The 23672-nt window shown below is 49.8% G+C and overlaps 8 protein-coding genes across 8 annotated transcripts; 2 read left to right on the plus strand and 6 right to left on the minus strand.

The window, feature by feature from the left end:
* Window positions 1–2033: 2033 nt before the first annotated feature.
* Window positions 2034–2563, plus strand: COCMIDRAFT_87623 (uncharacterized protein; the record flags this gene model as incomplete). The annotated part of the gene is made up of 2 exons (XM_007686972.1): window positions 2034–2082; window positions 2133–2563. The coding sequence occupies 2 exons, from the start codon at window positions 2034–2036 to the stop codon at window positions 2561–2563; spliced, it is 480 nt and encodes a 159-aa protein (XP_007685162.1).
* A 348-nt stretch (window positions 2564–2911) lies between these two features.
* Window positions 2912–4673, minus strand: COCMIDRAFT_23847 (uncharacterized protein; the record flags this gene model as incomplete). Its single annotated transcript, XM_007686926.1, has 2 exons — window positions 2912–4304; window positions 4354–4673. 2 exons carry the CDS (start codon window positions 4671–4673, stop codon window positions 2912–2914), a joined length of 1713 nt encoding a protein of 570 aa, XP_007685116.1.
* Window positions 4674–7442: 2769 nt separating this feature from the next.
* On the minus strand, window positions 7443–9945 carry COCMIDRAFT_87622 (uncharacterized protein; the record flags this gene model as incomplete). Its single annotated transcript, XM_007686973.1, has 3 exons — window positions 7443–8545; window positions 8604–8981; window positions 9402–9945. The coding sequence occupies 3 exons, from the start codon at window positions 9943–9945 to the stop codon at window positions 7443–7445; spliced, it is 2025 nt and encodes a 674-aa protein (XP_007685163.1).
* Window positions 9946–10984: 1039 nt separating this feature from the next.
* COCMIDRAFT_52470 (uncharacterized protein) lies at window positions 10985–11575 on the minus strand (the record flags this gene model as incomplete). Its single annotated transcript, XM_007686974.1, has 1 exon — window positions 10985–11575. A coding segment is annotated over one exon (591 nt), but the record flags the coding sequence as incomplete, so codon positions are not given.
* Window positions 11576–13407: 1832 nt separating this feature from the next.
* COCMIDRAFT_87580 (uncharacterized protein) lies at window positions 13408–14281 on the plus strand (the record flags this gene model as incomplete). Its single annotated transcript, XM_007686975.1, has 4 exons — window positions 13408–13506; window positions 13714–13885; window positions 14014–14175; window positions 14256–14281. The coding sequence occupies 4 exons, from the start codon at window positions 13408–13410 to the stop codon at window positions 14279–14281; spliced, it is 459 nt and encodes a 152-aa protein (XP_007685165.1).
* A 186-nt stretch (window positions 14282–14467) lies between these two features.
* COCMIDRAFT_34173 (uncharacterized protein) lies at window positions 14468–16011 on the minus strand (the record flags this gene model as incomplete). Its single annotated transcript, XM_007686943.1, has 3 exons — window positions 14468–15215; window positions 15268–15596; window positions 15670–16011. The coding sequence occupies 3 exons, from the start codon at window positions 16009–16011 to the stop codon at window positions 14468–14470; spliced, it is 1419 nt and encodes a 472-aa protein (XP_007685133.1).
* Window positions 16012–16655: 644 nt separating this feature from the next.
* Window positions 16656–18450, minus strand: COCMIDRAFT_34174 (uncharacterized protein; the record flags this gene model as incomplete). Its single annotated transcript, XM_007686944.1, has 6 exons — window positions 16656–17390; window positions 17452–17480; window positions 17531–17902; window positions 17962–18045; window positions 18141–18365; window positions 18417–18450. 6 exons carry the CDS (start codon window positions 18448–18450, stop codon window positions 16656–16658), a joined length of 1479 nt encoding a protein of 492 aa, XP_007685134.1.
* A 1105-nt stretch (window positions 18451–19555) lies between these two features.
* COCMIDRAFT_87704 (uncharacterized protein) lies at window positions 19556–20791 on the minus strand (the record flags this gene model as incomplete). The annotated part of the gene is made up of 2 exons (XM_007686976.1): window positions 19556–20445; window positions 20503–20791. The coding sequence occupies 2 exons, from the start codon at window positions 20789–20791 to the stop codon at window positions 19556–19558; spliced, it is 1179 nt and encodes a 392-aa protein (XP_007685166.1).
* Between the last annotated feature and the right edge of the window lie 2881 nt (window positions 20792–23672).

Below are 23672 nucleotides of genomic sequence, written 5' to 3' on the forward strand. Positions count from 1 at the left end.
CTACATACATATGCAAGCAACATGCAGCCTTGTCCGGTGCTTCCTCACAAGCGACTGTGCATGCCGAGAGTGAAGAGAAGAAAAGCATCTCAATCTTAACGCTCATGCGTGCAACCCACCCCTCTTTTACTCTTCCGCACCCCGCAGCTCGGTACATCCTAAGGTCCTGCTAGATTAACCTGCAGCAGCGGTCGTGTCAAACGACGTCAACCCACATTCAGCAAGGGTGGCGGACAATTGATACTAAAGATGCAAAAGTCCCTCGTGACCATTCTGACAATTTGGCCATCAGAAAAATATGTGTTAGCCTCGCTTTCTGCCGGTGCAATGACCGTCATTGCCACATCTGCATCACAAACCACAATTACGTTGCTACGTATTGACTTGCATCATAATTGAGTAGTTGCTACTTTGTATACCTGTAGATCACTCGCTTCCTACTTTGTACACGTAATAGAGGGGATCAAGCGGTGGAAATTGGAAGGGGAAAAAGAAGAGAGAACGTTACGTGACCGCCGTTTACATGTTTACTTCTTCCTCCTCCAGGGACAAAAAGTCTGCGCGTTACATTTCTCGCCAACACCGGGCGTAGTGCGTAAAGTACGCAAGCATACTTTTTCCCTCGGAGTCTGGTACCGGACCGTTTCTTTTGCTTCGTGTTCGAGCAGCAAGAACAAAAACAGGCATTAGCCTTGTGCAAAGTTACATATTTTCGGTTCGTAAGCCGCGGATAAATGAGACTAGGTTGTGGTATTAGGTAAAGAGACCGGTGTCGTATTCTTATGGTTACATGCTATGCTAGCTGGCTTCCGAGCACTTGTGGGAGGAGCAAAATCAAGAAATGAAGTTAGGAATTAGCTTCATCACCATCATCACCCTCATCACTCATCTTGGTTGCGAATCGTTCTGCTGACTCGCCACAGCATTCATGAGCAATACTTAACGTTTTGGCAGATCTGCATGCTCACACGTAGCTCTTTTACCTAAAGAGAACATAGCGGGTTTGGGTGAGGCAGCATGGGCGTAACCTTTGAGTCAAATTGGGAATCTCTCTTTGCATGCATCGGTGAAAGCAACAGGGCGAACGCGACGCTGACTCGAACAACAACTCTACTTTCCAGCTACCAGCACTCTTTTTTTTCGGCCTCATTGGCCCGACTCGACGCTTCCGACACGCGGTGTGGTACGAATGACGGCAGCAGCACACGTGAACGCGTGTACGCTTCGTTGGCTCTGTCCGACGTGGCTCTACAGCCTCATGGCCCGATTATTGCATCGTGATATGAACCGGCCATGTGTGCGTGATGGGGCTGTGCTTGTGCAAGTTTGGTCGGCATGTCGGTGCTTGCCAATCACCGACTTGTTAACACCTACTAGTATGGGATAGGGCGCTTTGGGATGGACGCGCCAAGGTGTGTTGCGTAGTTGGTGTGAGGCGATGTGAATGGACGGGTGGCGGTGTGTCGAGAGGTGTAGCGTGCGCGGCTCTTCTATTGTTATGGTACTAGTTGTCGCATGTGTGGTGTGTGGCGGTAAAGATATATGGAGTACTCATCGAAGAGGGCGAAGCTGGGGAGATACATGTTAGTACGTATTGGGATTAGCGCAATATGCTCCCAGGCGTTGGTACCACTGCTCAGTGTCCAGGTTTGCGACGACATATCCGATGTGAGCTTTAGGGGGCCAGTGAGTCTATATACTTGATATGTTTGCTGTGAAATATCTTACATATAGATTCAGAACGTGGGAATAGCTTCTCAACGTTTTTCCGTTCGCTGACGTCAAGATACAAGCCAAGGAAAGTCATGAAAGCATCACTCTTACGAATTGCTTTGTGCAAAGGGAGTTAGACGCAGGATTTAGAGGTGAGCTGAATGAACTCAAGTTTTGTTTAAATTTCAGCTGTAGCATCTCACACCAATTCGTCTTGAATCTATATTCGGACTTGATTATATTACAATTGACCCATAAGCTCCACGGAACTTGACTTCAGCTGCTCAAAACAATTGGTATCAGATACTTGTATAGTTAAAATGTCAGGAAAGAATGAGCAAGGGTTTATTGACGTCAAGCAAAGGAATGGTACGACTACATCACGTAGACTACTTCAATCCCAACCTGACAATTCATAGTTCTCAACGCACCACTGCACAAGCACCCCTCAGAAAGGAACGGCTCATCTTCCCTTCCGCCCTCCTTCCATGCAGGGATGTGCGACAGCAGCAACCCCATCGCCGCAATCCTAACAAACGCCTTCCTCGACTTCTCCTCCTCCAACGGAACGGACCTGCGGAAAGCCGGCGTGGGCCCCGGCCAACGCTTCTGTCTCGAAGCTTCCATGTGGAAAAATGCAGTGGAAAAGGGAATCGGAGAGATGCCCAAGGTCAAGCTGGAATCTACACATATCAAGGCATTGAATAGCGTAGGGTTAGACGTACTCAAAAAGTGGGCCGCGGAACCCGAGACTGAGTCTGCTCAAGACAAAGTGGTAAGGCCGGGAGAGGGAAAGGAGAAATGGGCACGGGAAAGTAATGACATTGGAGCTAAGGATCCAAGGTCTTGAAGGTAAATTGGAAGATATAGGAATGGGGAAAGCAAGAGACATGTCTAGAATAGTTCAAGCTTACTTTCGGGGTTGTAAGAAGCTGTAGTCGCAATAGCAAACATGAGCTTAACCATTGTTCAATACTGATGGATGATTTTACTTTTAAAGCATGTCATTGTATTTGATGCTGCTAAACATTTCCTCAAAGGCCTGGTCCATTTAACCCACATCGAAATCATTACAAAGGTATCATATTTTGTTTTCTTGCATGCCAATCCCGCCAGAGCCTCTATGGGCAAATAAAGCATATGCAAACCGCTCAAGCGCCATTAAAATGCAAATCTTAATGCTCCACGTCCAAACTGTTTACACTTGGATCTCATTTCTCTCCGCAGGCTCTAGGATACCACCGTGGGTACCACTCTGTTCCGCCTTGCTGAAAGTACGGCCACCAGGACCCATGTGCAGACGGTCCGTGTCAACAAGGCCGTCTTTCTGGAGAGTCGATGCGTCCCACTTGCTGCTCGTGATAGGGTTGACGTGCAAGACGTACATGGTATCAATCTCCTCGAGCGAGCGGCCCTTGGTCTCGATCATGAAGAAGTACACGACGAAGAAGAGGATGACGAGGGATACGGCGAAGACGAGACCGTAGAAGTAGTCGATACGGTCGGTGATCAAAGTGGAGCAGAAGGAAATGATGAAGTTGAAGAGCCAGTTGGATGCAGTAGCAAGACCCATGCAAGTAGCACGGTAGCGAGCAGGGTACAGCTCACCGACAATAGCCCAGACAAGAGGTCCCCAAGTGGTAGCGAAAGCCGCGATGAAAAGGCAGGTGAATACAATCATAATGTTTCCGGCCTGGGGGGTACTGAGAGGGTTCTGGTGGTCAAGCTGGTAGTGGCCGATAAAGGAGTAGATGAAGAGGCAAACGGCCATCCAGGCAGCACCAGCCATCATAGCCTTGCGGCGGCCGACATTCTCGACAATCCAGAGGCCAGCAATGGTAGCAACAACGTTGACGGTTCCGAGAATGATAGAGGTGACGTACGAGTTGCTGAGACCGGTCGCGGCGAAAATAGTTGTGCCGTAGTAAAAGAAGTAGTTGGCACCAGTAAGTTGCTGACCAGCCTGGAGAACCATTCCTAGTAGAGTACGGTACAGCATGCGAGGGCCGGTAAAGATTTCGTGCCATGGGTGATCACCACCAGCGGCTTCGGCCTCGAGCTTCTCCTGAATCTCGGCAATCTCCGCATCGATAAAGGGGCTGTGAGGGTCGACACCGTTCAAGCGGGCCATGTTTGCGCGAGCATCCTCAACATTGCCTTTGCGGTATGCGTAGCGTGGGGACTCTGGCAAGAGCAAGATGGTAGTACCAAGAAGAATGGCCCAGAGAGCGGAAAGACCGTTGGGGATACGCCATTGGGCGCTGTTGATGTAGCTCTTCTCAGTGCCGTAGTTGACCATGTATGCGGTCCAAATACCAAGGGTGATGAAGAGCTGGTAAGAGGAAACGGTAGCGCCGCGAATTCGCTTGGGAATGGACTCGGATTGGTACATGGGCACGACGGTCGAAAGAGCTCCGATACCAAGACCAGCGGTAAATCGACCCATTGCAAACTGTACCCAGACGTTCTTGCTGGTGATTTCAATGATGACACCGATAATGTAGAAGAAGGCGGAACCGGAGATGGTAAGACGACGACCGAAGGTGTCAGCAAGGGGAGCTGAGCCTAAGCATCCAAAGAGGGTACCGACACTGGTTAATGGTTAGAAGCATTCACCCCATCATCAAAACTAAAACTTACGCCAGAAGACCGACAATGGCACCTTGACGCACAGCAGAGAATTTGCCATCATCGCCAAAGCGGTTCTTGAAATCATCCATCTCAAGGAAACCGGAAATTTGTCCAGACTCGTAGCCGAACATGAAGCCACCGATACTAGCAACAGCACCAAGAATAACAGCAATAGCAGGTACTCGGCCTTTTGGCTCTAGGGCTGCAGGTTGTGCAACATCGGAGTTGCCCCTGGCTGGTGTGCCAGCAGGAGTGCCGCTTTCAGGAGTGCCCTTTCCTGGCACTCCGTCAGCTGCAGTCTTCTTATTGAAGAAACGCGACAAGACCATCCTAGCGGGCGATGGTTGATTAAAGATATATAAGGGAAATGTGGTAGACTAAGAATTAGCTGGTCCGCAGAGTGGGGTGTACTTCTCACGGAGGCTGAGCTGGAGAGAAGCTGGAGAAGACGAGACCAGTATGGATTTCGAGGGAGACGTTGTACCGTATATATAGCGAAACTACGCGGGGACGGGGTTTGCACATAGGGTCTGTTGGCAGTGGAGCCCCAGTGACAATTTCATCCGCATGTCCACAAGACCAACTTTTTCCAGAAGCCCTAAGCATGGAGGGGAAAGGGGACATGCTCGCACGAGCCTGGGGAGGACGGGGCGAATGATGACATCGAAATGTCAGGTTGGAGCTGACCATGGGGCAACCTCTCACAAGAGCGCCTAATGCGGAGGTCTGCCGACTGCGAAATTTCTGAACCGCTCAACATCGGACAGCAGTTGGACGCCAGAACGCACGGACGTTGATAGCGTTTTGATCGGCCCACCGACGTTGTTGCACCTGAACAATGTGTTTTTTTTTCAGTTGCAATTAGCGCCCGGATGATGCGGTCAATGAACTTTGCAGTACTCTTGGGGTGACGGGAAAGACGGACGGTGACTGAACATGTACCGTAGTATTGTAGACAGGAGCAACAGTGAGGGTCTGAAGAACCATCAAGTCGTCGCGACCATGTATGTACGCACATGAGTGGCTGTCGCACATCCGACATCCGACCAATGGACAGATTAGGCTACTGAATTTGCAGTTTGGACCAGGGTTAAGACGCGTCTGCGATGTCGACAAGGCGGACAAGTGGCCCCGATGACATAACGTGGTGCAGGCGAACTGCGTGCACGGGCGTGGCGGCACGGATGGCTGCCGCAGAGCCTCAAGACTCTGTTGGATGCTGGCTGGTCGGATTCGGAAGCCCAGGAGTGCGCCCAAAAGTGGTTCGACTGAAAGATGTGCGTTTTATGCGACTCATGCAGCCAGACTACTGCATCAGGTGTAGCTGCGGATTTCCTCGCATCATGTCTCGATTGGTGTCCTCGCCCATGGCCAGCAGTCCTAGAATGGTGTACTGTATGCTCCACAGCACACGATAGTGTACGCCCGACAATGGTGACAATTGTTATTGTATCCGTAGAATGTCCGTTTTCTGGAAAGCCCATCAGCTTCGTCGTGAGTGTGCCACTGCGTGCAAGGTTTGGGGTCGTCGTGACGTGCGCCGGTCTTGGCCGACGTATGATGAAAACTTCATCTCCGACTCCGAGGTTGCAGCGCTAGCGTCCCGCATCGCTTCACAATACAGGAAAACCTCGATCAAGGTCCCTGAAGATTTCGAGAAAAGAGGGCCGTGGTGGAGTCTAGTGAGCACATGGCGGGGCGAGTATCGTGAGCAGTGCCGACATCCAGGACATGGCCCCTGAAGCAAATTTTTGAGGCCGGATAATGTTCGGGAGACCGAGGCGGTACCGGGAGACAGGTACGGCAGTGTGGAATGACAGCTATCGTACAGAGGTGGAGTGCCCCATACAGCATGTCTCCAGATATCACTGTGATGGTCAGCTCAGCTTTCACGTGCGTAATCGCGGAGTCGAATGGCGAGGGACCCGTGAGTATGGGTTGAATGTCAGCAGCATTCAGAACATACCATGGCGTGACAGGACTCTATCCCGCAAGTACTACATGTCCTTGGGTCCCAGAATCACATGCGACAGGACCGCCAAACACTCCGTCTGTTTTGTCAACGACATTTGACCGCAATTATAGGACCGCCAAACAGATGTAGTGCCCCATGGGGTGCAGAGACTCTTATACAAACTGCTTCGGACGTAATTCTCCCGTATGTGGAGATGTGCAACGAAAGGGAGGCGCCGATCAACCAATGAATGCTACGGTCTCGTGACGGTAAAGCCGACAGCCGTTCTTTTTGCCTAAACAGCCACCTCCTGGAATTCATTTTACTATATGCCTGCGTCGCTCATCGCAAAAAGTTCCAGCTTGTCGGGTGGCATCCTGCTTTGGGTAAAGCTCAGGCCAATCCTATTGAGGGTCGTTGCGCTGTGAATCTGGTTAGAAAGCAGTGAAATTGATATGACCGTCAGAATGCGAGCTGAGTTACATATGCCAGAGCAATCCTCTCCTACCAGTCAAAGATCTACTACTTTTGCAGAAAACTATGGGCAAAGTTCGGTCTCTTGGACCAGTGCATTCAATGGAAAGGTATGGAGTGTGGAGAACGAGCCTCTGGGGTAATGCGGACTAGTAATTGCCAAGCGACGCTACGTAATTACGACATGGTCGCGAGCATCGCAAGCCGACCACTCTTCCATTCACTATTTGTACTACCGACATTACGTCTGTGCGCAGATTTAACACGAATCGGACCTGAACATTCATCTGCTTGGTTACTACTCTGCATTTGAGGGCATCTGGTTCCCGCGCTATCTTTGGAGGGGAAGAGGACAAGAAGACAGTAGTAGTCTCATCTCCGGATGTGGGGATGGGGTGAATGCGATATGGAATGCCCAAAATAGGGCTGATTTAGGATTGCGAGGACTGAAGACTCAAGCCCATACACTCACTCGGACCAACATGCTACAGCCCCCCGTCACCTCTCTGGCATACGTAGTGTGCATTGATTCCTACTTTAGGCAAAGTTGGAGTTTCAGTTCAAAGGTCCCGCTCATAAAATGACCACACAATATTGATATCACCTTCGTAATCCGTTCATAGCAATTGAGATTACTTACTGCATTCGCCTTGAAGACATCGGAGCATGTTCATTTCCCTGGCGTTACCAACTCCGTGGGATCAACGACTTCGACATCTGTCGTAATGCCAACTTCTTTCTTGAATCGCGACAACCACACCGGGAAATCCGCAGGAGTCTGATTCCATTGGTCGTCGCTATCGTACATGATCCACCGCGCCTGATGTTGTATCTCTTCATCAGATGGCACATGGCAATTCGGGTTCTTGGGCGAAAGAGTGGACGCGGCCCAGCGTCTCATATCACTGTCGAAGATGCGGTAAAAGTTGGCGTCATCAGGTAGTAGCGTTCGAACTCGGCCGTAACTGTCGGACTGAGTTGTAGGTGAAGGTATAGCGGAAGAGCCTTCTGAGAATGCCGGCAACGGCTTGAAGAAGTCATAGGTCTCCTGAGGTTGATTCGTTGTGTCTAGTACCGATTCCAAAGCATTTGCATGAAGTGGCTGTGCCCACAAAGGGGCGCACAAAGTATCAGCTGCGTGACTTGAGAGAGCACCGATAGTGCCAGATACATCAAGTATCGCTGCTCGTTGCTTGAAATTTGCAAGCCAATTTGCTGCTGAGTAGATGCCTTTTACGACCCAGTTGGCAAATACATCCGATGGTGTAGTAGTCTCTTGTTCCATCTGCCTCACAATCTGACATGCCTCGTTATGCAGCTGTGCATCAGTAGGCACAAGGCCTGCTACTGTTTGGTCCATGACGAAGCTAATAAGCCGCGCCTCCATAGGGCAATGCTCGAATAGATGACCTTTAGCATTGATTCTCAGCGGGAAATGCCTGCTCTCACGAGCTGATCGCACGGGCTGGAACCTAGCGCGCTCTGTCAATGCCGGAGACGACATGACAAGATCTCGCAGCCAAGAAACCCTATGCTGTTTTTCTGTTCCCTGTGAGTTTGTACCAGAGGTAGTCTCGGCAGCAAAGATGATGCGACAAGCCTCGAGTTGGATAGCATCGTTATCAGGTAGGTGACCATTCTCATCAAAATATCGCTGAATGAAAAACTCTGTCTCGACCTTGAGCAGCTCGTAAGCATTGGGCGGCGTGCCCCACGACGGGTCGCTTCCTTTCATAGGTATCAATGTGCCTCTTTCCCATTCAATAAGATCTGCTCAGCCGTTAGTCGAAGTCAAATGATAAGCCGTGTTAAGACGGATGTTTTCCTTTACCTGGGGGCATTGCGGTCTCTAGCAAAGGCTCGATAAAACTATCAAAACCCCAGTCTCCTTGCCAGCTAGCCATAGTTGTGCCGGACTTGAAGTGATCTGCGAGATGATCGGTTCTTTCTAGCCAAGTTTTCATAGTGATGCCGCAAAATCCGCATCTCGACCGAACGTCAGGTATAGGCAGCATCCAGGAAGCCATTGACCACTCTGAAAACTCGACGGCATGAACTAATCGCAAATGCTGAACAAGGTGATCTTTTCGGTGGAATGTCCTTTCGCGAAGGTTGCGCTCTTGACACGCCGAGTAATGATGAGCTTCAACATGCGCATCATCTGGTGTGACAGCTCCACAGAAGACACAACACGGTTCATCAATGGTCTCTTTGGTAGAGCGAGGACCGTAAAGCCCACATATCCATCTTTCAAGCGGCAGATGAAGTGATTTCTCGTGCCGTTGCCAATCGTACTTGGTTCTAAACACCTCTGTACAGAATGTGCACTGGTAGGGCATGAGCAATGGCGTTGTGACTGTTTCTTTCTCCAGCCGGCGTCGCCTGCTCCCTCGTTTCTTGCGTGGTGCACGGCGCATTTTTAGTGACGTCTGGGAGCCCGAGGAGCAGTGGCCTGAGAACTCACTCGATTGCGACGTTCTGGTACTACTTGCCGACGATCTTGCATACCGCGATTGCCACGATTGGACATGGTCAATATCCCCTGCGACATTTTCACCTAGTCTGAATAAGTAATAGAAATATCAAACTGCAGCCGCAAAGTGGGCACTTGCGATGAGGAAGAACTCACGAGAGGTAGAAGCCATAGCGCGAGCAATATCACTTGCAGCGGCGGGTTCATGTTCAGGTGGCGACTCTACCCAACGCTGCATCGGGTCTTTGTAACCATGTGAGCTTATTATAGCTGGAGTGCCTGGCCTGTGAATTATATCTATGGGCGATGTGGGCTTTTCATGGGCTTGAGGTGATCCCGGACGCATGCTTTGCGCCTTACCCCTTCTTCGCGCGTTTGCAAACCAGTTGGTTAGTTGCGCTTTGTTAAGCCCAGTCCTATTTTGCAGAGCAAGCATCTCATTCTCGTTTGGATATGGATGTTGATGATGAACTGCAAGCCAATCTTTCAAAGTTCGGATGACTTCTCTCGAAAAACGGCTGCCGAGCTTGGGTCTCAAGATAGAAATTCCAGGGGTAAAGGGTGACGAGGAGGCAGTAGAGTTGTTTGAAGGAACTCGAAATGTTTGTTCCGTAATGTATTGGTCGTTGAAATAGGACGGTGCAGCGTTCACCGCTTTCAACGCTTCGGATAGGTCAGCGAAGCTACCATCGCCCAGCATCTGGTCCATTTCGACGCGGCTGTTTTGGCAAGAGAAAAACAAGTCTAGATCACCCGTACAGATTCTGAAATCTTTATCCATGGTAACAGTAGTTCTAGTAGAACGGCGGGGTAATGATCGAAGGGTGACATGGGGAGGTGGGCCATTAAGATGTGTCAAAGGCACAGGCTAGGGAAAGTCTAGAGCTAGCTGAAAGAGGGTAAGCGCATGTCAAGTACGCCTTATGAAGAAGCTAGTAGTTGAGTAGTCGTCCTACCCACAGATCCCAAAGAAGATGTATGGGTGATCCTTCTCACATCTCATATGAGATAGATAGCGTTTGCAGCATGCCGCACGTTTGTCTGATCGCTCACTGCAATAGCATCTTGCAAGCGTGACCTTTCCTGGACTTTGTACATGCGCATTAGCAGAGCTTTAAAAAAAAAATAAAGTCCCCTCCCCCCCAAAAATTGCGTTTCGATTTTCGAGTAACACACCAGCACATCGGCTGTACCTAATTTCGATCCGCATGGACTCTCTGATCTAGTATTTTGCTATTTTAGCACGTCTGGAATTGTGTTCACATGTAATGTTGGAATGTTTACTTGCGCGTCGCTGACTATACAATTACAAATATGGATAGAACTCGACTGGCCTTTCTCAAAGCATCCAAACTAGAGACGTACATAACTATACATACTGCGTGGCTCATATATGCCTCGTCATACCGAACTCGTTATGCACTACATCCCGACCCTGCTGCCAAAACGCCTAAAGCCAGGAGAATGGCCATATTATGGTATAAGCCCGGAAAGAACCCAGCAACAAGTGATCGAAGGATATGAGAGTAAGAAGAGCGAAATGAAGAGACGTATTTGTTGGGTATTGGTGGTGTGTTGGAAGGAGGTGATTGCATATGGTACAATCGGCGACAGGGTATTGTATCTAGACATGGGAGGAAGTAAGGCATACTAGCTAGTCTCGGCTTATCTAGGCTTGTTAGCATACAACTTGTAGCTTGAAGTAGACCTTTCGCTGCTCACCGATAGCCAGGGCCACTTCTTCGGCTTCCTCTTCTCTCACGATAATCCTCGTGTTCTTCGATGACCTCGACTACATTATCACCAGGCACTCGATGTCTGTCTTCGACAACAATGCTCCTTGGCCTTACCGGCTGCCGCCTCTCTTCGACAATGATGTGCGACCGGGCGCCGGACGTCCGCGGGCTCCTACTAACTTCACGCACTTCGGAGCGGCGGCGTGATGAGCGACCGCCATGTGAGTTGCGCCGCGGTCTGCGCACTACAATCTCCTCCTCGCCCGCCATTGCGGTCGTGGTGCCGGCTGATCGCGAGCCATTGACGAGCGATTGCAACAACCAACATATGAGGAGAAAACCGGCGACACTACCAAGGACAATGCCAACCACGGTGCCAGGTTCTGGTCCAGAGAGATCGTAGTAGGTAGGTATTATGCCTTGTTGTGTATATATCACGTTCTGGCGCTTAGCCAGCTGTGCTGGCTTGGGCGCATCAAGGGCGATTGCAGGCGCGTTCACGAGAGGCTGCCGGGGCGTGAGGATGGCGTCACGGGAAGCTATGCGGTCTATTTGCGCCGCAACAGCGTCCAAGTGCTGGCGAAAGACGGGCATGATGAGAATTGGTGGTGCAAAGCTTGTCGTGCTGCGCTCGGGATGTGTTTAGTCGTCTGGGGGAGGACGAGTTTGTGTGGATGTCGTTGACCGGAGAAGCCGGCGATGGTTGTGGGGGATGCAGATCAGCCAGCGATTGCACAGCGGTAGCAGAGTGCGACAAGGAGAGAGATGCAAATTGGCCTAGCGTGGGGGGTTTGGGTTCGGAGAGAAGATGCAAAAAGAAAGCAGGGCTACGTGTAGAGATTTGAGACGGCGCTGGGCTGAGCGACTACGACAAAATGATGCAATTCCGCGGTTTCCCATGGATGTATGGTGGTGGCTGGGCCCAATAATAAGGGAGGCTGCCCACGCCGACTCAACACCACCATCAACAACAACAACAATAACAACAGCAACCGCAACCGCAACCAACCGGCTGTCGACACAAGGCCATGCCTGTGCCAGTTCTCGGGCATTTCCAATGACAGCAAGCCGGCATCCCCCTGGTATTTGGTAGCTCTGCAATGATGAAATTGTCTTGTTGGCGCAATGCGATGGGCAATGCGGAGCATCAACAAAAGCTCCGCGGGGTTGCGCGTGCGCCCATAGCACCTGCTCCTTTGGAGCTTCTGCTGTGTGTACCTCGCACCCGTACCTGGCCTGGAACCTTGCCGCCCCCTCCACTCTGCACCCTCCAAATATGCCAACGGCAATTGATTTGAATATCCTTTCCCTGCCTCCTTACTTCTGCTTCGCTGAGTTTTACCGTCTCGACTGATTCATCCCGCACCTTGACCTGCGATCACTTACTACTACCCAAGTACTCCTACTGCAACCCGGCCAGTGCCGCCGGCGTTGCGCGCCGAAGCCATAGACGGCTTGTCGCGGCCTCACGTGATGACTCCTTCCAGTTCTCCGCAGTTTTGAACAACTCCCATTCCTCTCACATTGTGACTCTATGACCGTCGCAACCACCTACTTGCTCGTCTCTCCAGATTTACCAAACAAAGGACCTTGTACCATGAGCTTGCTTGATTTTGCTTCACTTGAATTAAATGTGCATTTATTCGCATGACATCAAGTGATAGATGTGTGTATCACATCAGCGAGTGGTACTTGGTTTCGGGTACATCATGTCTTTCCATACCCTGTTGTTCCTGACAATACTTACTCGGAGCTCTACCTCAGGATGCATGAGGAAAGACACTAACGCGTAACGGCGTCACGTTGTCAGCCACGTCAAACCCAAGCATGGACTGGCCGAACGACTGATGCCAGCAAATGTTCCTGCGACTTGTAGTCTAGAATTTCGACAGGAACCATCGTGTTCCCTTCTGCGGCAACCGGCCCTTTCCACTCCAAAGCGAGCTTGGAATTCTACGTCGTTGATCACATGCTTCGCACTGCTGGGGGCACGAGCGAGCAGTGCCATGACATGGACTGGTCACCTCAACACCGACATACTTTCATATAACTAACTATTAGATCAATGTTAGCTCAAACTCTTCGACAGTGACTATTCACCATGCAGACTTTGCCATTTCCTGAGACACAACATATGGTTGGTGAGCTGGACAAAAGACGCATCGTGCACCCCACACCGCCAGCGGCTCAAAAGGACCCAGGAACCTCCACCTCCCGCCGTCTCATTGGCTAAATCGTCCCCCCGCTAAGTCAAGCTTAGAGCCCCGCACTAGCCGTAGTTAGCCTCGCGACCCTGGATCCCCAACTTCCTCATCCTTTTCCCCTTCGTGACCTTTCCTATCCCTGTCAAACACTGCTTCTTTTGCCCAGATCTTCCTCGATCGCATAGCCAAAACCCCCTCAGATTGGCATATAGCCCAGTGACGATGCCGCCTGCAGCTGATATTCTCAACGACCCTGATATCGCACAGGCATACGAAGATGTGCGTTCGGACAAATCGGACACGACGTGGCTCATCCTCAAGGTACGTGACAAGCTTTGTGACCCCGACAAGCTACCGTATTCGTTTTACTACGCGTTCGGGACGACCAGTTGGTGCAGAGTACCTTCACACCCCATCCCCGCTCCTCCAATGCTCTAGGAAGCTTGTCACGAGACACTCTTAGCAAGCCCTGCTCCATTTCTTCCGAGCCATGTTCTTTTCATTTGAAGCGCTAATACGCTATGGTAGTATGCTTCCGCAACTTCAGACAACCTGAAGCTGGCAGCCACCGGCACAGGCGAGATTGCTGAGATGACAGAGAGTCTCGGGGACGACGAGGCAGCGTATGGATATGTGCGAATGAAGCTGGGAAATGACGAGTACAGTGAACGCATCAAGTTTGCTTTTGTGGTTTGGCAAGGTACGTGTCTATTGCAACATGTCATTTTCTTTAAACTCGATCTTGACCATCAACCAATATTGCCCAATCCTCAACTGCAAGACTTTTTACTAGCAAGATGGAAACGTTGATATCATTCGGTGTGATAGGCCCCCATACAAAAGTCATGCGCAAAGCCAAGATGAGCTTCCAGAGTGGACAGGTCAAGCAGGTCATCAGGACGTATGCTGTCGAGATCCAAACGGGCGACAAGAAGGATCTGGATGCCGAGGCTGTGACGCTCAAGTTGAGAAAGGCAATGGGTGCAAACTGTAAGTTTCGAGATTACCTGTCTCCTCTACGCTACTACTGTGTAGGATTGGAGTTGAAAGACACTGACCATTCCGTGCAGATGACCGGCAAACAACAAACTACTAAACACGACCAATATATGCATCAATGTCACAATTGAATGGTCTTCGCAGCTAACATGTCAGCTGTGCGGCGGCTGCTTGAGTTACAGGCTGAATATCGACCATTACCAATGCTTCTATAGTTGTATCCTCTTATTTCTAACACACACAAAATCCACATGTAGCATCATCTATCTATTCATATGATCAATTAGAGCGAGGGCTTCTTGATATGCGGAAAAACATGTCTCAATCCACCCCCAGGATCTGAGTTCGCATCCCCAGGACTCGCCACTGGCGCCAGTATTTTTGAGATTGGATCGGTTGGCGGTTGTAGACGAGATTTTTGGCGTTCTTGGTCCACCGAGTCATCTTCTTTTCTTGCCAATTTATTGTCCATGTGGTTTTCAAGCCACTCATGCTGAGCTTTGCTCAGGCTCAAATTGTTGTCAACATCTCTGGTAAGCTTCTCGATTTCGTCTTCCAAGAGCTCGTCACGGCTCTTTTTCACTTGTTCCTTGGGCACCATCGGACCGTCAGTGAGTGCCGTTGTAGCCCAAAGCGCTTCTAGATCATCCAGCCATCCACACGCTTCAGCCAGCTTCCTCACACCGCTATCGCAGTCTTCTAGCAACAGCACGTCATCTGCCCTCGTGCCCAAGTCGCCGACTCTTTCCGAGTTTATGAGCAGCCGCGGTGTTTTGTTTTCGCAGAGCTGTGGTAACGACGCGAAAGGGTGGACGGAGAGCGATGTGCCCATGACTATGCACAGGTCGGCCTCGGCAGGGAGATCGCGGTTCTCAAAGAAGGCAGAAGGAAGTTGTTCGCCGAAGAAAACAATGTCTGGTTTGACGAGGCCGTTGCACGAGGTGTCGATGCAGTGCGGTACCGACTTGTTTTGGATGGCTTCTTTCATACGCTCGTCGGGGTATGGCTTTTTGCACTCGATGCAGCGTTGCCTAAGACGCGTTAGTATGTTGCTCTTGGTCTGTATGCTAGACGATGTCGTACGTCGCAAAACTGCCATGCGCCTCTATGATTTTATCGCCTGGGACTCCCGCCTCACGCTCAAGGCAGTCAATGTTCTGGGTGAAGAGCTTGAGCAGGAGGCCCTTCTGATGCAGCAGATGTATGAACGAGTGCGTTATGGTCGGTCTGAATTGGCCAGGATATAGTTCCTGGGCAAGGGCATAAAACGGCTCCGGGTTGTTGCGAAAGAAGCTAATGTCGAAGACGGCTTCAGGGTAGGGCAGGTTCAGGCGCGCGAGGTTTGCATAAAGACCTGTGTCGGGCGATCGGAAGTCTGGTATGCCTGCTGAAGTGCTAATGCCTGCTCCTGTCTTTTCTTCATGGTGAGCGAGTATCTTCTGGACAAGCCTGCGTCGCGTCGCGTCGCGTCTAGTCTACACTTACCATGACGACGATTTTCTGGGCATGGCCAGCCGTGATGTACTGCGCAAGAGCGTCGACAGTGCGCGCTTTCAGTGTTTGCGGCGGCGCATCTGGGTCAACTACTCTCGACTCGTCTTGTCCCATCTTGCCGTGTTTGCCTCTGCCTCTGCCTTTGCCTTTGCCTTTGCGACCTTTCTCCCCGTTGTGCCACGGCTTATCCTGCTGCGCCTGCTGGCGGTGGGCCTTGTGTTTTCGTCCTATTTTGAAGACAGCAAAGTGAGAGGCTTCGGTCACTGCTGATGCAGTGGTGGCGTACGACTGACGTGGCGGTGCTACAAAGCAGGAGAGTATGTTGCGCAGCATGTATTCCTTGGACGCTCTGCCCCGCCAAATTATTTTCGGGCGTCAGACCGAGGCGCTGCGTCATGCCAAGATAAGGCCATACGGGCGCACGTCTTAAAACCCCCCTCAGCAACGGTCCTACTATACACATTTTGATATGATATGAGCGTGACTCTCTTATTAATACCCAATCCCTGTAGGTTGGGTCGTGGCCTGCCATCTTTCTCTGAGGGCAATTATCTGCCACTTACGCCAAACGGATACAGATGATGAAAGTCATGAACGTGATAATTTTCAGGACTGGCATCCCGTCTTCTTCGTCTTATCCTTGCACACCCCAGGCAATGGTCAGCCATGCGTGTTCATCATCGGAGCTTTGTCTTTGCCACATGCCATTGTCGCAACCACCGTGGAGTTCCTAAGTACCGTTTCCAGCGATACTATTTACTCGAATCAATAGTAAAACATATATTGATCGCCATGCTATCAGTCTCCACGGGCTAAAAAAATATCCCTGCGAATTTCATCACAGCTTTGAGGTTTTGGAAATCCCGTCCGCTGCATGCGAGAGTGTACTACCGCTACATCAAGCTCCGGATAATAACTCTGAGCCTGGGTAGCAGAGTACCCGTGTTTAATCCTCATCAAATGTCCTTGCTTCGAAATCATTCCCATCTATTGGTCCGCGACATCTTCTCTTTATAGGTCCGTCGAATCCAAAACCACCAGGTAACTATCAAAATGGGCAGGGAGCCAACCACAACGCAAGTGTAGTTCATGCTCGCGACCTGAACAGGCATGGAATAAGGAAAACTGAAGAAAACGATGGCAAACGTAAGCCAACAAATAGTTACAATATTAACCACAAACCCGAGACTGCCCATGTGAAACACACCCTTGTACATATTTCGCCTACCAGTCAGTAGGTTTGTCAATATGGGGATGTAATAGGCAATGTTATTAACAGTGACTGCAGATCCAAGCATGGCGTTGAAAGCGGTCGAACTGCCAAGGTAAAGACACCCTAGCACTGCATTTGCAGCTGCCACCAAGAGCTGCGAATTGAATGGTATGCCAAAGCGTGAACTAACGCGTGCCCATGTTGCTGACCAAGGAATAGCCCCATCTCGGGCAAAGGCCCATAGGACTCTGGAAGTGGAAAGTTGAGAGGATATCACACACGGACCCAGTGCGACAAAGAGGATGAATGTAAGGCCGAATGCACCGCCCGCTGATTGTGTTGCTTGACGGAAGAGCTCTGCTAAAGGGAGACCAGTGTTCGTGGTTGCGAGTGCGCTGTAGTCTTGGACGCTGAACATCAACGCAATCAAGTAGCTAATGCCGGTACAAAATGCAATGATGAGCGTTATCATGATGGCTAATGGCGCATTACGCGAGGGCTAGTGACATGTTCAGCCTCCCTCACTCAAGTCAATGAAAGGTTGTCATGCGCAGACTTACATTCGGCATTTCTTCAGTGATGTGCGTGACTATACATTGTTAATTCAGACTCTAAATCAACATGCGCATGGTTACTTGCCGCCATCAAGTCCACCAAGACTGTATAAAGGATTGACCAAGCCGACAGCAAAGGCAATCACATTGTTTTCCCAGCCAGTGTTGTTTATCCACGTACGGAAGACAAACTCGGGGCTCTGGTAGGTTGGCGCACATGCTACAACGGTGACAAGGACAACAAGCCATCCGATTTGCAGATAGAACAAGGAGAATTTGTTCAAGCTTGGAATGACCTTGTTCCCAAAAAGCACGACCGAAGCAGTCATCAAGTTCAACCCTTGGTAGATGACGAATATTTCCCATGTCTTTACAGTCATGTCCGGATGGTAAAGGGCTATCAGAGCGCCTAGTGTTTGAGCATAGATTAAGTTGGTGGATGCTGTGGTGAAAATCCCTAGAACGGAATAAATTAGGTGCATGTAGAGTAGTAGATGGTACGCGAGGACGACGTACAGCCGCAGACTGTGAACCAGCCGGTAAGAAAACTGAGGAAAAGAGCCTGGCTCCGAGGCGCAACTGCGGCAATCCAGTGGTACACTATAAATTCTGTCAGAATATGTGCAAATGTATTAAGAGTTGGAATCATGCCAGCATGGAGCAAACACTACAACCGTATTCACCGTCCAACTTACTTCCTCCTTCAGTAGGATAGCTTGAGACAAACTCCGCGAGCGAAGCACCAAGGAAGCATTGCAATATCGTGACCAGAATGAATCCATAGATGATCGCACCAGGCCCTCCAGCATTGATTTCGGTGACAATGCCTAGACCAAGTCCTGTCCATGATATGGTCGTCGTGGAGGCGAGTCCTATCAACGATAGTTTTGAGAAATGTCGTTCTAATTCCTGGACGTGACCTAAAGTTTCTCAGTGACTTGTTTGAGTCCTCACTTATCGAGTGATTTTACCCATCTCGGCAAGCCGCTTCTCGTCAGCAGTCATTAAATGTTCATCGCCTTTTTGTAACGAGGTGGTCGCGACCACGTCCTGCTTCTCCGATTCTACCATCGTATCTCCACGATATCACTGTGCTTTCCAAAATACTTTGACTGAGCGAAGAGAATTTGCGCAACATCAAGCAAAGAATGCGAGGCGAATTTGTTACCATAACTGACCGCTCTTAAACGCTGTTATCAGCTATCGGGTCATCATCCGAGGTCTTATCTTGCCCCTCAGAAACAACCCCATTTCAGCCGTTGGAGCTCTGGTCTGTGGATACTTTTGTGGAACTTCAGGGTTCAAACTTATCGCCCCACAGGCTGGTTGCACACCTATTCGTCGGTGATCACCGGAATAAGATCTGGTCCGTGGCCTTAAGCCTTTCAGAATGTCTTGTGGGGTTTTCGACTTTTCCTGTTCCTAACTCTGCTCCGGCGGGGGCATCCATCGGTGCGCGCCCTCGCCGAAAGCGCCGATGCAACACAACAGTGTATCTATAGTGTACTACTTCGCATCATGCAAATCTCAGGGCGCCACTGTTGACCTATTTCGACTGTCGATCTTGTGCATTTTCCTATCCAATCAACCAAAATCTATAAGGCGGTTTATACCCTTTCCATGATTAGGTGCAACAGCAACTATTTCAGAGAACTTGACTAGTGTCATCCTTCTAATGTTCACGCGCAATGTTTTGGAGCCTAGTCACCTACGCTCAGGGTCTGAATACGTCCTGAAGTTGACTTTGCGATACTATATTCTTGCTCATTTCTCATAGAATCAAATTAACTTCTAGGTTCGAAGCTCTGACTTTGCCATCATTTTGTGGATTCAAATTACATGGGTAGTGTTCGTGTGCTTTCATGTTCAAGTGTTAAGAAGCGTCTTCAGTGTTCAGCGGAGCACGACCAACTTACTATACTCTGTCCTTAATCCCATCCTACTTACCCTACTAAATAGAATCATACTTAAAAGGGGATGGTAGTTAGATAGCGCACTCAACCCACACTCATATACCTCCCTATCCCTTATTTAGGAGAGAATCCTTCCTACTACTTGGAACACCGTTTGATATATAGAAGAGAGGTTCTTCCTACTGTTACTTATAACACTAAGCTACTTCTACTTCAATAACACTTTCTACAGAGTTGTGTAGCCTCCAGATGTTGAGTACCTTCAATCCCGCACTCTCCACTAGCGCCCGCCACTCAGCCTCCGTCCTCTCCTTCGCACCAAGGCACGCCATCATAGTGATATCGGACGTTGTCACACGAGCGAGCGGCTTCACAGAGCTAACTACGCTTTCGTGAATGAGGACCTTCGAGTATCCGGGTTCCATAGCTTCGGCAAGGTGAGAAAGGATTTGCTTCGCCTGTGTGTCCTCCCAGTCGTGTAACACATTGTGCATGAAGTAGGCACGGGCACCTTTCACGGGCTGTGGCTTAAAAAAGTCGTGAGGATGAACGGAGATGGTGTCGTCAATAGTCAACTCCTTGAGAATATCGGGCAGATCTTGGAGTACCAGACTGCCCTCAGAGATATCAGGGTGGCGGAGATGGAATTTGATCAGATCGTGGCCCTTGCTACCACCGACATCGACAACTAGGGGCCGATCAGGCTTAGACTCTTTCACAAGAGCCTCAGTTGGGTAAACATCAACCCAGGGCGTCAAGTTATGCTTGGAGTGACTCTCCATGGCATCATTGAATTCCCTTGCAGCGGCAGGGTTTGCGCTAAGAGACTGGAACAGATTTTCATTTGAGCCTCTCATGAACTGCCAGTTGCAGTCGTTGGGGTCAGTGGGGACTTTGTATCCCGTCTTCTTGAGGTAGGCTGGCAAAGTCCTGAACATGGGGGAATTGACGAAGCCATAAAATTCCCCATAGACGTTGGCGAGGGGCTGATCTTCAGCGAGAGCGCGTACCCACGGTGTAGGCTTATAGGTGTCCTCGGCCGTCTCGATGGCAAGATTCTGCCCAGAAATTTGCCGAATCATGCGTCCTGCATTGCCGTCAGAATGCTTCATCATGGGTTAAGGAGAGCAGATATGTAACCCACGAACAAGCACTACATCGGCACCCGTTAATTCGGCCAATTCGGCACAAGTCTTCTCTCCGCCTCCGGCCTTGATCCATTTGCTGAAGACACCCGCGTCAATCAACGTCTTGACACATGCATTGGTGGCCGGGTTGACCCAACAGTGCTGCCAAACAATGTCCCAGGGCTTATATACTTTGCTTAAAGCCAGGGTCAGCGCGTCCATAGCACGGACGCGCTCTGCTTCGTTATCGAAAGAGTCCACATCGAGGCCCTCAAGGGCTCCGATAAGTTGGTCTGCTGATGTCATGTTGGAAATGGGAACTAAATCTTGGGGAAAGATGCAGGAACAACGGAAACGGCACGCGGTCTATTACTTGACGAAGGGAGATGTTCTTATCTACCGTAAAATTCTGGTCATATTTACCGGCTGACTAGAGAGTTTCCAATACCATAGTAGTTAGTGAATTCCTTGTAACAGATAAGCGCGTGTTAACATACATTCTTCCTATATGTACTTCTCTCATACGTAATTTGTCCTCAACGACCCTATGTAATCGGTCTGGTCAAACTTCTACGGCATCATTTAGTCGCGCGGCTGCTCGATAGAGTAATTAGTCTCAAACTACATTGGAAAGGCCGCACGATTTAATGCCATGCCGGTTGGATGGGTTGACACGGATCAGTTGAGGACACAGTATGCGAAATTTGAGTGAGCAAGGATATCTCAGGGACAGACCCACCTGTTGAGCCACTCACGTACCTCTCACGTCACTTTTGGAATATTTGGCTTGGCATGCAGCCCCTCAGACTCGTATGAACGAGCTTGACAGGATCTACCGATTAGCATCTATTGTAGTAGCTGAACTTTGGTGTTGCTGAATAGTCTGTATTGAGAGGCTCGAAATAACGTTTCCACGAAGGAAAAGTGAAATATTCCGTGGGAATATGAAATACAATGTTGCTTTTGGTTCCCGCTCGAGTCGCCCTCTTTCACAGTTCCTCGCCTTGATAACATTACCTTAACAGCACCATTTCAACAACACCAAAGCTTGCCCAATTAGATCATCACCACAACACTGCTGCCCTATCGCGCGCGTAGATGCCTAAAGGAAGTATTGGCTCCTACGGCAACACTAAGCTACGTGTCACGATCATCAACTGGCTTCGCCCGTCCGTCATACTTTGCGTTCGTGGTCACCTTAAACTCGAGTGTCTTGTGGACCTGATCCGCGCCGTGGTAAACGAGTAGGGTTTCATCGATGCTTTCACCTGCGCGGCTCGACGTCCTATCCTTGTCATCCAAATGATATCCTTTGAGTTTATCCCATCTTCCGCTGGTATCAGATAGCGCTCAGTGGGCGACGCTGCTGCATCTTCCCTGGCTGGCAGTTCTAATGCCACTGAGAATCCAAACTTTGCCTCTGGTCAAGCGGAAGAGCGGGCCCAGTGTGGGCAAAGAAGAGCATACCACGAGAATACAATCCTCTCCGAGACCGAGTATATCGAGAAGCGGGACCGGGTTTAACAAAGTTAGTTCTATGCTGAGAAACATGTGAGGTGAATAACTCACAAGTTAGGTTCTCAGCTAGTATTACAAAAATTTCTCCCAAGATTGTGAGTTTTTAGAAGGACAGGATACTGAGGCCCCGCACGATCGAGACTAGGATGCGGTTATTGAGTGGCATGTTAAGGCGCATAATGAATGGAATCGGGTACACGGCGAAGAATACACCTAGGAAAGAACGATAGGCTGAATTGAAAAAGCCCAAATCTGACACGACCTTGGTACTGGCACATTTTCCGCCCGGCATGGTTTTGTTCCAGCCGAATTCGACCGGATCGCATTGTTTGTATCACCAGACCAACGTAGCCAGTATGCAGGCCTGGGGGATGAGCGCGAGGCCCCAGAATAGTATCGTCGTCTTGAGGCTGTAGTTCGGAATGCGTTTGAGAATCGCGATGATGGCGAACTTGGATATCGAAAACGTCCATATCAGCACCGAACTGATAATTACATTCCACTTGAGAGCTCGCGGTATCAATGGAGGACCGATGGCCTCCATATTTGTCCAAGACCGTACTAGGTGCCCATTGTGATCAGGATGCAGATGGCGAGCATCATAACGACGCAAAAAACGGTGATACAGTCGTCCATTCTGAGGCCACCGCCTTTGCTGAACATGCGAGTGCCAGCTCTCAACGCCACGAAGACTACAAGACAGTCAACTGCCCTTGGGCGCAATATAAGAGGGCTACTCGCAAACTGTGACTGCAAACATGGACCAGCAAGCCTTATCAGCGATGGTGCCATAGTCTTCCAAATCCAATAACCCCATGATGTTGATGATTAGTGTTACAAAGGTTTTCAGAACTTCAGGCGAGCGTCAGACGAACTTAAGACCCTCCTGGCGCAGTAAATGGGCTCATTGATAGATACACTGCCGTGGGATGCGGCGTAGCATGCGTCCCATGTAACGGCGAGGATCCTTCGCTAGTCCTATGAAGTATCAATCTTTGCTATACAGTCGGCTTGTTTTGTCTAAATCGTTAATAAAAACCAGGTACAGACAGTCGACTGGTGATGGGAAACTCCTACAGGCGACAATTAGCTAGAAAGTAGTTTCGTACAGAAAATGTTGAATGACTCAAGTTCACCGAAACACAAAAATCGCCAGCTACCTTCTAGAAAGGCCAAAGAATACCTACTTCAGGAGTTTCCGATGCTCTGGCGAGACTCTGTACCGAGGGATCACTGTGGTTCGTGACTCATTTAACCGACATTCAGCTCTCTCCCAGAACAAAAGTAACATGTACCATGATTGGCACAAACACACACTTGAGATACCTAGAGAAATATTGTCTATTGCCAAGATTTCGCCAACAAAAAAAACGCCATGCTAGCTCAAGGAAACTATGTATGAATTCGTCCAAAGGTGTCCTTTTTCAAGCCGCGGTATTCTACGGTATTATCTTATACATAATTGTTTGGAGTGGCTGGGGGTAAACAGTAGAGAAGTTCCTTCTTTCCACCGGCGGCGGTACGACATAGTGTTTCCCTTCTCGAGGGGGATTCGAAGCGTGGTTCGGATAGCAAGCGCTCAACCGTCGAATGTTGACCAAGTTTTCCGTTTATCTTAGTATGTAACGCGACTTGGCGGGAACAACAGCAGATTGGCGCTAACGCTGCC

Source organism: Bipolaris oryzae, assembly GCF_000523455.1.
Source record: "Bipolaris oryzae ATCC 44560 unplaced genomic scaffold scaffold_24, whole genome shotgun sequence".
NCBI classification, from domain to species: domain Eukaryota; kingdom Fungi; phylum Ascomycota; class Dothideomycetes; order Pleosporales; family Pleosporaceae; genus Bipolaris; species Bipolaris oryzae.